This window comes from Aquarana catesbeiana, linkage group LG01, assembly GCF_042186555.1.
Source record: "Aquarana catesbeiana isolate 2022-GZ linkage group LG01, ASM4218655v1, whole genome shotgun sequence".
NCBI classification, from domain to species: domain Eukaryota; kingdom Metazoa; phylum Chordata; class Amphibia; order Anura; family Ranidae; genus Aquarana; species Aquarana catesbeiana.
This window is the reverse complement of record NC_133324.1, coordinates 887,148,370-887,162,769: the sequence shown is the minus strand read 5'-3', so window position 1 is coordinate 887,162,769 and position 14,400 is coordinate 887,148,370. Positions and strand designations below refer to the sequence as shown.

Below are 14,400 nucleotides of genomic sequence, written 5' to 3'. Positions count from 1 at the left end.
TAGCCCTAGACCTCCTCTGTAACTAAAAAAAATTCTACAAGTTGCATGTTTTTAAACGTCACCTATGCAGATTTTTAAAGGTAAAAGTTTGTCGCCATTTCATGAGTGGGCGCAATTTTGAATCGTGTTGGGTATCAATTTACTCGGCGTAACATTATCTTTCACAATATAAAAAAAAAATTATTTTTTTTAATTCAAAAGTGTATTTTTCCAAAAAAAAGTGTGCTTGTAGACTCTAGAGGTCCGGGAGCCTGCTATACTTGTAAAGAATACACTAAGGCAGCCTTTCTCAACCGGGGTGCCGTCTGAGTTCATCAGGGGTGCCATGGCATCCTGGTTTGCGAGAGGCTGAATCGCGCTCCCACTGTGCCAGAGCTCTGCCAGTCTCAGCCCTATATAGATACAATCCTCTACAATCAGAACTGCTTTTTTAGGGCTTGTTCACAATAGTGGCAAGGCCTGCTGGTCCTCTGTAAAGCAATCTATGTTCGCTTTTCAGAGGCATTTGATAGGTGGTGAGGATGTGGCACATTGCCTCCTCACTGCCCATTTTAACCCCCTAAATGTAGCACCACTGTGCCGCAATTGCGTGAAATGCATGCAATTGCGGATGGTTGCAGCATGACACCATTTACCTGAATAGGTCATGTTCAGGGGCGGTAGTGGCGCATGTTTTTTTGGCTGGGCGATGGGGTTGTGTGGCGGGGGGTAAGCTCAATTGCTGGTTGCTGCCTGGCTTACCAGTGCCCATCAATGCTGACCACTTAACTCACCTGCCTGACACACTGACCACTACACTGACCTACCTGACATACATACACTGACCTACCTACCTGAAATACATACTGTCCTACCTGACATACATACACTGACAGTAGTGACATACATAGACTGACCTACCTGACATACATACACTGACCTTCCTGACATGCACACACTGACGGTAGTGACCTACATACACTGACCTACCTGACCAGGAGACACTTTGGGTCCTGCAGCAGCTCAGCTCAGCCATGGTGTGCGGTGCACCCATCATCACAGCAGGCAGCCAGAGGAAGAGAGGAGAGCCAAGCGCTGAGCGGGGATCTCAGTGATGTGGCGCGGCGGCCGCATTGTAATTCCCACCTTCTGGAGCCTGCAGCATCTATAATGGATGTCACATGTCCCGCGGTCCCAGCATTGGACCAGTGGGACGTCCATCATAGGCGCTGCAGGCTCCAGAAGGCGGGACCTACTATGTCACTCGGCAGCGCTCGGGATCAGATCGGTCCCTGCTCAGTGGCGGCGCTCAGGGCTAGCAATACAGGGGTGCATGCCCGAGACCCAGGGCTTTTCGGGGACCCATTTGGGGCTCCAGCCCCCCCTCCTGATGCCACTGGGGGAGATGTTGGCTTTGGGGGGCGCAATTGAAATCTGGTAGGGCGCAGCCCATGCCAGCACACCCCCCCCCCCCCCCCCTTAGATCCAGAAATGGTGGCAGGGTGTGCCCTTTACCTACATGCTTTGTATAACTTAAAGTGGAGGTCCGCCCACCCCTGCAAACAGTCTGTACAAGGGGGGGGGCGGATGCCCTGGGCGGTACAATTTATTGGGTGTAGGGGGGCGCAATGAAGTGCCCTTGCCTGGACCTCCAGTGTAGTAGCAGTCACTGGCTTGCTGGGACTGTGGATTTCCCAGCAACCAGTTATGTTGTGTTTGTGTGTGCCCTGCCTCCTGACCACGGGTCTCGCTCCCAGTCTTCTGTCACAAGAGCGACTAGTCGGGTGAGACATCACGTGCATGCTCCGCCCCATCCCCCTGCTACTCGCGGCTCCTGGCTCCTGTCCTGACTCTCACTTTCGAGATATATCTCGCAGCTTTCTGCCCCACTGCAGATTGTGCTGACTACTCCTGAGCTCAAGGTATGTGGGGCACATGTTTCCTAAGCTGTACAATGATGGGCATAATTTGTTAAGGGGCACACTGATGGGCATAATTTGTGCCCATCAGCATGCTACTTATTTGCTCTGATGGGCATATTTTATTTTAAGAGCAACACTAATGGGCACATTTTATGCTAAGGGGCACACGGATGGGCACATTTTGTTATGCCCATCAGCCTGACCCTTAACAAAAAAATAAGTAGCATGCTGATGGGCACATTTTATGTTAAGGGGCACTCTGATGGCCATATTTTATTGTAAGTGCAATGCTGATGGGCGCATTTTATGTAAAGGGGCACGCAGATGGGCGTATTTTGTTGTGCCCAACATCAGCATGCAAGCTTATTTTATGTTAAGGATCACGCTGATGGGCACAACAAAACATGCCCATCCAGTGTTGCTCTTAAAATAAAATATGCCCATCAGACCAGTGCCAGTAAATTAACCCCTTTGTGCTGCATAAATGGTACCAGTGTCAGTGTTACACTGGTGCCACTAATGCAACACAAAGGGGTTAACAAACTGGCACTGGTCGCTAATGTATCAGAAACCAGTGGCAATATATTAACCAACTCATGCTTACAAATTAAGTGTGAGTGAACACTATCGCATTAAACCTAATTGAATTTGTATTGTGTTAAGTATATTCTTGTTTTGAAACGACATTGACTCTTTCTTAAAAAAAGGGGGGGGGGGGACGCAGTTTGCCACCCTGTTCGCCCTGGGCACCAAATGGCCTTGTCCCAGCACTGCCTGCAAAAATTAAAAGCCAGTAACTACACATACTGCAACTGCTGACTTTTAATAATGGGACACTTACCTGTCATGGAGTCCAGCGATGTCGGCCCTGCAGCTGATGTTTCCATCAGCTGTCGGGTGCTGTCGCCGCCATTGCCGGTAAGGGAACCCGGTAGTTAAGCATTACGGCTTCACGCCAGGTCCCTACTGCGCATGCGCGAGGCACCGCTGCGCTCTCCTACTGGTCCGGCGGTGGGAGAAGGAGGAAGGAGGAGGGAGCCGAGCTGCTGATGTAATTCGCCGCGGCCTGGGCTCCCAAAAGAGGGGATAGGGTATCTGCTCCCCTCAAAAGGTGCCAAATGTGGCACCGGAGGGGGGAGGAGACAAATGAGCGGAAGCTCCACTTTTGGGTGGAACGACGCTTTGTCTGCCAAACGCGGCTTGAATTTTGGCAGGTTCAGCAGGAGTTTGTGCCATGGGTGACCCTGTTGGAATCCACCTGGCTTAACAAATTGAATTTTTTCAATTGACTTTTGTTGACGGATCTGGGTGGAAAATTGTTGGCCAAACCGTGACTGCATCCAATCACCTGCAGGCACCTGCTTGGGTATTCTGACAGCTGTGGGTGCCAGCTGTTAGAATACAAAAGCTGGCGGGAAGATTCCTTCATCCATGCTGTTTAGCAATGATGGAGGAATCTAGTTTGATTTCTGAACAAGAGAACAATATGTATATGGCTAGTTTTAGACTACTGAGGGCATGTATCAAGACCATGTAGGGATGAGGGGCATTATCTCTGCTTGGCTTCCATTGAAGATACTTTGAAGCCTCAAACCCTGCTGCCAACATTGAACTTTGAAGTGGTTGTAAACCCTTACATATAACCACTGATTTGACTAGGCTAAAGGTGATACACAGAGATGAAACAAATCCTCTTAAGTTGTACCTGTTTATATGCAACCCTCTGTTGTCACCCGACGTGTGGCATCTCTTATATAGCCATGGGGCGTGGCCATCCGATGCCAACTGATGACTCCGGTTGTTAAGGATGCGACGGCCAGCTTCCCAGCCCCCTGTTTAGCAACCAGCTGTATATAGTGTTGAAATAAAAACCGCAAAACACATCAAAAATCGCATCACAAACACAACACTTGCGTTTCCAGTCCGGTTCCATTGAAATCTATTACCCGCAAATCGGGGGGAAAAAGTCCCCGACCTTTTCCAAAAACGCACCGGCCCAAAACTTGGTTGTAGACCTGTACCATAGGAAACTATGTTAAATGGACTGTAGTGCATTTCTGCAAACTGCAAAACGCACTGAAAAACGCATAGATGTGAACCTAAGGTAAAAGGCTAGCTTTGAAAACTAGTGGAATTTCCAAGGTCAAATAATTTTTAAATTATTTTTTTTTTTTTTTTTTTTTTTTTTTTGTGTCTACCAATCAAGATTTTTATTTGTATCTGAGGTCATCTCATTATGGTTTAATCCTTTAGTAATAAATTATAAGGTCCTTCTACGCAAGCTTGGTTTATGTAAAAGGGCAAATTATTACATTCGTATACTATGTGTGTCCCCATATATGTGCAGAAATAGAGATGTGACCCCTACAATAAAGACTAATAACTACATATACAGTATATCCAATATTTGAGTTTAACCTAAACCATCCACCTGTTTATTTGATAATGACTGTTTGCCTAATTATTTGAATAATTACCTAATTGAAGCTCCTTCCTATAAAATGAATCTGGACAGCTCCATCACTACACCTAGGAGTTACATAAAAATGAGCAAGTTCAATTAATTTTTTTTTGGAAACCTTTCCTAAAATTAGTGCACAGGTTTAAACTTTAGAGTGCTTGACAGCAGTATATATTTTTTTTTTCTTTTCATTTCAGTCTTCACAGAGGACGGTAAATTGTGCAAGTTTCCTTTTCGGCTGGGAGGACGTCTGCATTTTTCTTGCATTTCAGGTCTTTTCTTGAAGAGAGATTGGTGAGTAATCCTCCATGCTTCGGGAGCATACCTTTTTTTTTTTTGTTTGTATTTTTTATTGATGGGAATAAACTTGTATGAGGATGGGGTATTCATGAGATGGCCATCTGATTGCAGAAAAATATATTTGGGACTAACTATATACACCTCCGGTATATACAACTCCAGTCTTCAACTCCAGCACATCACTTGCTTGCAGACTCTCTCAACACCTCCAGCACATCACTTCCTTGCCCTTCCCGGACCATCTAGCTCTGATTTGTTGGCTTAAGCAGATGCCCTTTGCAGGCAGGGACCACAGGCCACTTTGGTGTAGCAAAAAATTTAGAACGTCCCAGTGCTAGCTGTCCTCGTGGCTACTGCTCCCAGTACCACCTCTTCAGGCACTGCCAGCCCTCCTGGCTGCAGCTGCCTCTCTTCTGCCCCTGCCACCACAGTCCACTCCACTGGCTCTGCGCCCATCCCAGACTGCAATCTCCCAGTCCTCTCAGGCGTGCCTCCCCAGTCCTCTCCTGACTGTGTGTCACTCACTAGCCCTCTTGGCTGCGACCTGTTGTTCCTCTCCTGGAGACTTTGCCTGGCAGTGTTCTCCTGCTGTTCTCTCTCTTGCTCCTGTGCCACCTGTCCAGGACACCTCTGTCGTGAGAAGGGTCCTGTCTGCACCCGAGCCCCAGGCCCAAGGTCACCCCCCCCCCCGCCCAGACTCGGGAACTCCCTCTAAGGCCCAGACAGCCTAACACTCCATCTCCAGCTTCCACCCGAACTACTCCTCCCCAGTTGGGCTGTCCCTAGGTATTTAAGGAGGTCTGTTCCTTGCCAATCCAGGTTGGGGATAGGCCAGGGCTCCTCAAAACACCCAAAGCAGCTCCACCTCCCATCTCCTCCTTCCTTTCCAGTATATTTTAGAAGGCTCTGGAAAGAAGTGGAGGTCTGGGTGTTGCTGCCTGCGAGTCACCAGCTCTACTCTGAGTCACTCCCAACCAAGATCAAAACACACCCTGGAACTGTACCTACTCTCAAACTCTAGCCATTCTACTTCTAGCACACTAGAGGGTGCTACAGGAGTTTTATAAAGTTAGGTTAATTGTTGTTATGTATCTCCATTATAACAAACACATTTCAGTTAGCTGATTAAACCTTTCCCATTGCCACCTCCTGGCCCTTTAAGGAGGTTCTAAATGCTGGGAGGCTCTGATTGTGACCACTGTGATTGGCAGTCACATCGGTCACATGACTGGAAGCTGCCAGTTGCAAGTATGCATCGGGAGCTTAGCGGTACCTGACGGTTACTGTGCTGGGAGCGCGTTCTCAGCACAGTAATGTGTTTACACAGGGACGTATATATGCGGCCGTTCGGCGTTAAAGCCTACCCGCCAAGAACTATGTACGTATAGCTGGCAGAAAGTAGTTAAAATAAATGTAGTATTCAAATGCATACAGAAAGTGCTGTCCGTTTACTTAAAGTAGCATAAATCCAAAATGGTATTATATTGCAGCTTACCAATCATTAGATGTGGTGGCTGAGTTTTCTGTTTTTTTTCGTTTTTTCTTTCCCCTGGCGATCAGGCCACTCCTCCTATTATAGAGAGCCCCAACTCTGGATGAAGGAGCACATGGGGCACATTTGGACAGCAGCAATGTCAGCCTGGGGGCAGGGGAGTGTTGTACTAACAGATTTAAATACACTAACAAATTGAAGCCAAACTCCAGCTCATACGTTATAATCAGTTAGAGCAAACTGTTTTTTTCCCTTTTTAGAATAAAGGTTTTACATGAGTAAATAAAAGCTAATCATTGTAAGCACCCCTGCCAGTGTTAAATGTTTTCTCTCATCCCTGTATAACGCAGAACCAGAACCACTCTGGATTTTGGATCCTAGGTTCCATTGCCTGATGGGCACACAGCAGCCAGGCACACAGTATTTCCCAGTTACTCAAGTTAGAGAGCAGGCTGTGCATGTCAGCTTTTTCTTTTTTGTGGGTTTTTTTTGTTTTTGGGTTTTTTTTTTTTTTTGTGTGTGGTATAGAACCTGGATAGGGTGAGGACAGGGGTGTACCTACAGGGGTCGCAATGGCTGCATGGAGAGGAACTGATCTTTCCATTTTTTTTTTTTTTTTCTCATGCGGATCAACTCCTCTATATGCAGCTGCCCCTTCCACTCCTCCTATCCAGCTTCTTTTTGCTGCCCCCGCACCCTGTGTACTCTTCATCCCCCCTGTGCTCTTTCCCAGCCCATCTGTGCTCTCTCCTTGTCCCCCGCAGCTCTGCTGGGTTCCCCTCTCCCGTTGGCTGCTGCGGGGGATCTGTTAGGATGTAGAGCAGGGAAGGGGCCAGTAAATGTACCATTTCCGGTCCCTTCCTTGTCTAAATTAATAGTCAGTGATCCATAAAAAAAAAAAAAATTGGTAAATCAGATCACAAAAATAAAAAAATTACTGACACCAGTGGCAGAACTACCAGGGTCACAAAGGCCGCACTTGCGACCGGGCCATGGCGTTCCACCACCTGGCTTGGAGGTAAGGGGCCCTGAGGGTTCTAGTTCTGCCACTGGGTGAGCGTGAGCCTGGGGATACTCCAATAACTTCAAAACCTGCAATAGAGGGCACTAGTGCTGAACTATTACTTCAGGGTGAAGGGAGAATAGAACAGAGGTCCCCCAGCCAAGCAGTAGCCAGGACCCCACATGAGAAAAGATTCTTGTAGATGGATTTCCCAGGTATTCCACAGCCCCCAGGCTGGGTCTTACTCCCCCAGGAACAAGATGCCTCTGCTCTGGGTTCCAGCCTATTTATACCCCTCCCAGCCCCCTGCTTGCCACTCACCACACTGACCAGGGATTGTCTGGAGAGGCATTAATATGCAGGCTGGGATCTGTGTTCTTCCACTCGTGTCCCAGCTCTCTGGGATACAGGGGGAAGTAACAGAGCTCACAGCAGCAGAGCCCAGAGCAGACCTAACCATACAATTGTGTGCTTCACCTGTAAACTGACACATCTTGAACAGAACTTGTTCTTTGCCAGATGAAAACAGAAAAAACAGCCTAAAAAAGAAAACGAATGCAGCCATCACATCTCAGAATTGGTATGCTGCAATTAAATAAATGTTTGCTTTCTGGTTGGTTTAACCCCCCCTCCCCCCTCTTGCCTTTCTCTGGGTTAGCATACCCTCAAAACCAGTGAATCCAGCAATATTCCATAGTAATTTGCTGCTACACAGCTACATCATCAGGGGACCAGCTGCAATAATGGAGAGACAGTTGGTGCCCCGATGACGCTCCACGTGTGTTGTAAAGTACACTGAGATATTGGATACCTGTTTCATTCACTGAAAAAAAAGCAAATGAAAACAAACATAAAAAAACAAGTGCAAGCTTCAGGGGTTAACATATTTGGATTGTGCAATCCATGGTAACTGGCAAACTGCAGGTACCACACCCAATGCATTTTTTTCAGTAGCGAGTAATGCATCCGTACTGTAGAGCACCACAATGCATATACCCATGCCTTGCAATGTTAAAAAAAAAAGAAAAGTAAATTAATAACCTGTGCTGACCTTATACAGTGTGCTTCAAAGCAATGAAAAATTATGCAAGGTATAGACATATACAAACTGTTAAGTCAGCTAAAGAGTTTCTAATGATACTGTACAAACTGTATTTTAGGTGTGCTACAACACATAACTATGACAGAGACAAAGAGTGGGGATATTGTATCACCAACACCAGTTTGGAACTAGGTAAGTCTGTTCTACAATTAAAATGCCCAGGTTTACAATCTTGCAGAACTGTAGTCAGGAGGGCTTGTGAAAAGATCTATTGGTCATTGTTTGCAGACTTGTATCACTTCCCTGATATTTGCTTTCCTGGTATGCAGGTTGTACATATGTTGCACAGTACAAATAGGTTATTAAAAAAATATTGAACCAGGTATTATAGCTGAGCATTGCACCCAAGAACTAGACAACACTAGCTTAGGTGCAAACTGGAACTTGCGTTATTGTAATCTCACACAGAATCTATACCACACAGAACTTGATTACATTATCTTAACCACTTCCCTACCACTGTATAGTCATATATGACGCCCGCAGGAACCCTTCGTCCCTCCGGGTGGGTGTCGTATGACGTCCTGGGATTCCCTGCATTGTGGAGAGCGCGCGCCTGCCGCATCACTTGGGACCCGATGCACGTGCCCGGCGGCTGCGATGTCCGCCGGGCAAATGTGATTGCCCATTAACCGAGCAGGACCGTGGATCTGTGTGTGTGTAAACACACAGATCCATGTCCTGTCAGGTGAGAAGAGACGGATCCGTGTGTTCCCATTAGAGGAACACCGATCAGTCTCCTTCCCTTGTGAGTCCCCTCTCCCTACAGTTAGAATCACTCCCTAGGACACAGTTAACCCCTCGATCACCCCCTAGTGTTAACACCTTTCCTGCCAGTCACATTTATACAGTAATCAATGCATTTTATAGCACTGATCGCTGTATAAATGTCACTGGTCCCAAAATAGTGTCAAAAGTGTCCGATATGTCCGCCGCAATATCGCAGTCAAGATAAAAATCAGATCGCCGCCATTACTAGTAAAAAAAAAAAAAAAAAAAAAAAAAAAGCCTTAATTCTAGCCCCTATTTTGTAGACGCTATAACTTTTGTGCAATACAATCAATATACGCTTATTGCGTGGTTTTTTGTTTTTTTTTTTTTTGTTTTTTTTTTTGTAGAAGACTACATATTGGCCTAAACTGAGGAAAATTGGGATATTTATTATAGTAAAAAATGTTGTTTTCTTTCAAAATTGTTGCTCTTTTTTTTTTTTTTTTTTGTTTTATAGCACAAAAAGTAAAAACCGCAGAGGTGATCAAAAGAAAGCTCTATTTATGGGGAAAAAAAGTGATCAAAATCAATTTGGTTACAACGTCGCATGACCGTACAATTCCCATTCAAAGTGTGACAGCACTGAAAGCTGAAAATTGGCCTGGCCAGGAAGGGTGAAAATGCCCGGTATGGAAGTGGTTAAACAATGCAAACTTTAAACAGTAATATCATTAGTACATGTAACAGTACATCTAATGAACAGCTAACCTAAACATAAACTGTATACTAATCAACAGCTAGCAACTACAGCTTAACAGTGATCTAAATAACAGTAAGATAATTAAGAGCTTGTCACTTAGACAAGCCTAGGTGACTCAGGTCAGTGTTCACAGAGACAGTTGGGCACCAGTTCAGCAGAAAGTAGAACCGGGGCTATCCAAATATCATTAACCAGCCTTAGTAATGTGTCCACTAGACAAGTCATCATAAGGCAAAACTAATAGTGTTCAAGCAGTCTGAAGACGTGGAATCAATATATCTTCATAGATTTCTTGAGGGAAATTGTTGATAAATATTTCTGTCCCAAGTGGGGGATCTTCTCCAACCCAGTCTGCAGGAGGGCCGCCATATTCCCTCCGACTATTACCTGTACAAGATTAATATTACACCTTTTCATCTACTCCAGATGGGAAGCTGTATTGTCTTCTGAGAATTAATCCAAGCCTCGTTCTCAGCATTCATTATTTGGTTGTCCATCATTAGAGAATGATCTGCTCTCTCCATGGGATCAGAGGCGGAACTGAGGTCTTTTCCATGCTGTGACTGGGAGAAGCAGCCAAAATCCCCAATCTCCTCCATGGGCCATAATCGGTGGGTAGAACAAAAGCTGCATTTGTATTCAGCCCCCTTTACACTGATACCCCTAACTAAAATCTGGTGGAACCAATTGCCTTCAGAAGTCACCTAATTAGTAAATAGAGTCCACCTGTGTGTCATTTAATCTCAGTATAAATACAGCTGTTCTGTGAAGCCCTCAGAGGTTTGTTAGAGAACCTTAGTGAACAAACCGCATCATGAAGGCCAAGGAACACACCAGACAGGTCAGGGATAAAGTTGTGGAGAAGGGTTAGGTTATAAAAAAATATCCCAGCTTTGAACATCTCAAAGAGCTCAAGCCATTATCTGAAAATGGAAAGAGAATGTCACAACTGCAAACTTACCAAGCCATTGCTGAAAGAAAGCCATAAGAAGTCCTGTTTGCAGTTTGCGAGAAGCCATGTGGGGGAAACGGCAAACATTAGAAAGAAGGTGCTCTGGTCAGATAAGACCAAAATTGAACTTTTTTTTTTGCCTAAAAGCAAAACGCTGCGTGGAGGAAAACTAATGCCGCGTACACGCGGTCAGATTTTCCAACGGGAAATGTTCGATGTGATCTTGTTGTCGGAAAGTCCGACCGTGTGTATGCTACATTGAACATTTGCTGTCGGAATTTCCGCACACATGTTTGAGAGCAGGTTCTCAAATTTTCCGACAACAAAACTTGTTGTCGGAAAGTGCGATCTTGTGTACACAAGTATGTCACACAAGTTCACGCATGCTCTGAATCAAGCAGAAGAAGCCGCATTGGTTATTAAACTTCCTTTTTCTCGGCTCGTCGTACGTGTTGTACGTCACTGTGTTCTCACGTTAGGAATTTTGGGCCAACATTTGTGTGACCGTGTGTATGCAAGATAAGTTTGAGCCAACATTCTTTGGAAAAAAATCCATGGTTTTGTTGTCGGCAAATCCGATCGTGTGAACCGGGCATAACACTGCACATCACCCTGACACACCATCCCCACCGTGAAACGTGGTGGTGGCAGCATCATGTTATGGGGATGCTTTTCTTCAGGAGGAACACAGAAGCTGGTCAGAGTTGATGGGAAGATGGATGGAGCCAAATACAGGGCAATCTTAGAAGAAAACCTGTTATGCCGCGTACACATGACCGTTTTTTCCGTCAGAATAGACTCTGACGGTTTTCCGACGGAGTTCCGCTGAAACGCACTTGCCTATACATGATCACACCAAAGTCCGATCGTTTAGAACACGACGTACGACGGGACTAGAAAAAGGAAGTTCAATAGCCAGTAGCCAATGGCTGCCCTTGCGTCGTTTTGGTCTGTCGGAATAGCATACAGACTGTTTACCCGACAGGAATGGAATCCCACACATGATCGGAATGTCCGATGGAATGATCTTGTCGGACCTTTTCTGCCGGAAAGTCCGGTCATGTGAACGGGGCATTAGTCTGCAAAAGACTTGAGAATGAGGCAGAGGTTCACCTTCAGGCAGGACAACGAACCTAAACATACAGCCAGAGCTACAATGGAATGGTTTAGATCAAAGCATATTCATGTGTTCGAATGGTCCATTCAAAGTCCAGACCTAAATCCAATTGAGAATCTGTGGCAAGACCTGAAAATTGCTGTTCAGATGCTCTCCATCCAATCTGACAGAGCTTGAGTTATTTTGCAGAGAAGAATGAGCAAAAATGTCACTCTAGATGTGCAAAGCTGGTAGAGACCTCCACAAAAAGACTTGTAGCTGTAATTGCAGTGAAAGGTGGTTCTACAAAGTATTGACTCAGGGGGTTGAATACAAATGCACACCACACTTTTCACATATTTATTTGGAAAAAAAATTGAAAACCATTTATTTTCCTTCCACTTCACAATTATGTGCCACTTTGTGTTGGTCTATCACATAAAATCCCAATAAAATACATTTACATCTTTATGCCTCGTACACACGGGCAGACTTTTCGACCGGACTGGTCCGACGGTCTTTCCGACGGACTTTCAAATGAACGGACTTGCCTACACACGATCAACCAAAGTTCGACGGCTTCGTACGAGATGACGTACGACCGGACTAAAATAAGGAAGTTGATAGCCAGTAGCCAATAGCTGCCCTAGCGTCGGTTTTTGTCTGTCCGGACTAGCATACAGACGAGCGGATTTTTCGACCCGACTCGAGTCCGTCGGAAAGATTTGAAACATGTTTTATTTCTAGGTCCGTTGGACTTTTGGGAAAAAAGTCAGCTGGAGCCCACACGAAATCGAATTGTCTGACGGAGTCCGGTCCGCTGGACCAAGTCTGCCGGAAAGTCCGCTCGTGTGTACGCGGCGTTAGTTGTAACATGACAAAATGTGGAAAATTTCAAGGGGTTTGAATACTTCTTCAAGGCACTGAATGTGTGTGTTTCTGTATATATGTATGTCTGTTTGTTACTTTCACTCTTGACCCCTACACTCTGTACGTTGCACACCTATGACTCCTCTTCTCTGTGCTTTACTTTTAATCCTGATCCCTACACTCTCTACAATCAGAACTGCTTTTCTAAGCTAGACAGACTGCTTTTTACACTGGGGTGCCTCGAGACTAAAAATAAAATTTTTAATGGATGCTGTGACTAAAAGGTTGAGAAACACTTGCCTGGATCATCTTCAGACTCCTCATCGTGAGCATTATCACGTTTGAGGAATCTCAGCAGAAGATGCTCTGGTGTGAACAGTCGCTCATTATTTTAGGGTTTTCATGACCTTATGCTAGTTCTACTTTAACTAAATCGGCTCTGTTTGGTTTGATATATTTTATAATCCAGGGCTTCTTTTTATATCCAGTCTAATACAGGAGCCAAGTACATATATTCATATGATGACATATTAATTTCCTAGAAAACAAAATCCTTTTAATTTATGGATCGTCACCTCCAGTACACAGAAACTTCTAATTTTCATTACAGCAAAGCCATTATATTTTTATTACTATGGACTCCATCCAACTTAGGCAGGATGATGAACTGCTAAACTGCCTCATGTCTCCACGTTCGGTGTCAGAGCTGGCTGTGAATGATGGCTCATTATACTTCCATAGGTGATCCATATGACTGGGGACCCCCTGCCTGCAGTGGGCATGCTGGCATTGTTAACTGGCTGTCTTGGACCATGTCTTGGACCATGTTCACAGTAGTGTTGAAGCCCAGACAGGAATTTCCTCAAAGAAACCTGAACTGGGGTGTAAATCCCAAATTCCACACGCTGGTTTCTATTGCTTGGCTATGGACATAGTGTGCTCACTGTGTTGGTGTGTCTGGGGTCTTTCTGTGCACCAAATCCACCCACCCAAAAAACCTGGATTTTGTTCAACCAATGCTAAACCAGCCTAGCTACTTCACTGTACTTCACTGTAGTCATTGTACCTTTCTTTAAAGTGGACCCGACATGTTTTTTTCCTTTTCAAAGAGCATGTTACTACACATGTGCAACTCTTATGCCGCGTACGCACGATCGGTTTTCTCGCCGGAAAAAGATATGATGGCTTTTCCGACGAGATTCCGCTCAAGTTTGCCTTGCATACACACGGTCACGCAAAAGTTCGCTGAAATTACGACTGTCAAGAACGCGGTGATGTACAACACTACGGCGAGCCAAGAAAATTAAGTTCAATGCTTCCGAGCATGCGTCCAATTGTTTCCGAGCAAGCCTAGGGATTTTGCGTGTCAGAATCGCCACAGACGATTGCATTTTCGGATAGGAACTTTTCCCGACTGAAAAATTAAGGGCATGCTCTCAATCTTTTGCTAGCTGGAATTCGGCCAGCAAAAGACCGATGGAGCATACACACGGTCGCATTATCCGACGAGAAACTCTCATCGGTCTTTTGCGGGCCGAAATTCCGATCATGTGTACGCGGCATTACTGCGATTTTATATCAATATACTTCCTTCTATATTCGTCTAATATATGAAAGTATGAAGCTGTCATTTAAAGTGATATTATTTTTTTCCTGTTAAAATAGAAAACATGTTATACTTACCTGCTCTGTGCTATGGTATTGCACAAAGCAGTCCCTTGCCACCTCTTCTGGAAGTCCCCCACCGGCACT

The 14,400-nt window shown here is 45.2% G+C and overlaps 1 protein-coding gene across 1 annotated transcript in view; it reads left to right on the top strand.

The window, feature by feature from the left end:
• Window positions 1-14,400, top strand: part of HGFAC (HGF activator) — a 139,016-nt gene that overhangs the window by 39,965 nt on the left and 84,651 nt on the right. Inside the window, exons 3-4 of the mRNA XM_073610866.1 lie at window positions 4,560-4,656; window positions 8,318-8,391. Coding sequence (XP_073466967.1) covers window positions 4,560-4,656; window positions 8,318-8,391 — 171 coding nt within the window. The remainder of the gene's footprint in view (window positions 1-4,559; window positions 4,657-8,317; window positions 8,392-14,400) is intronic.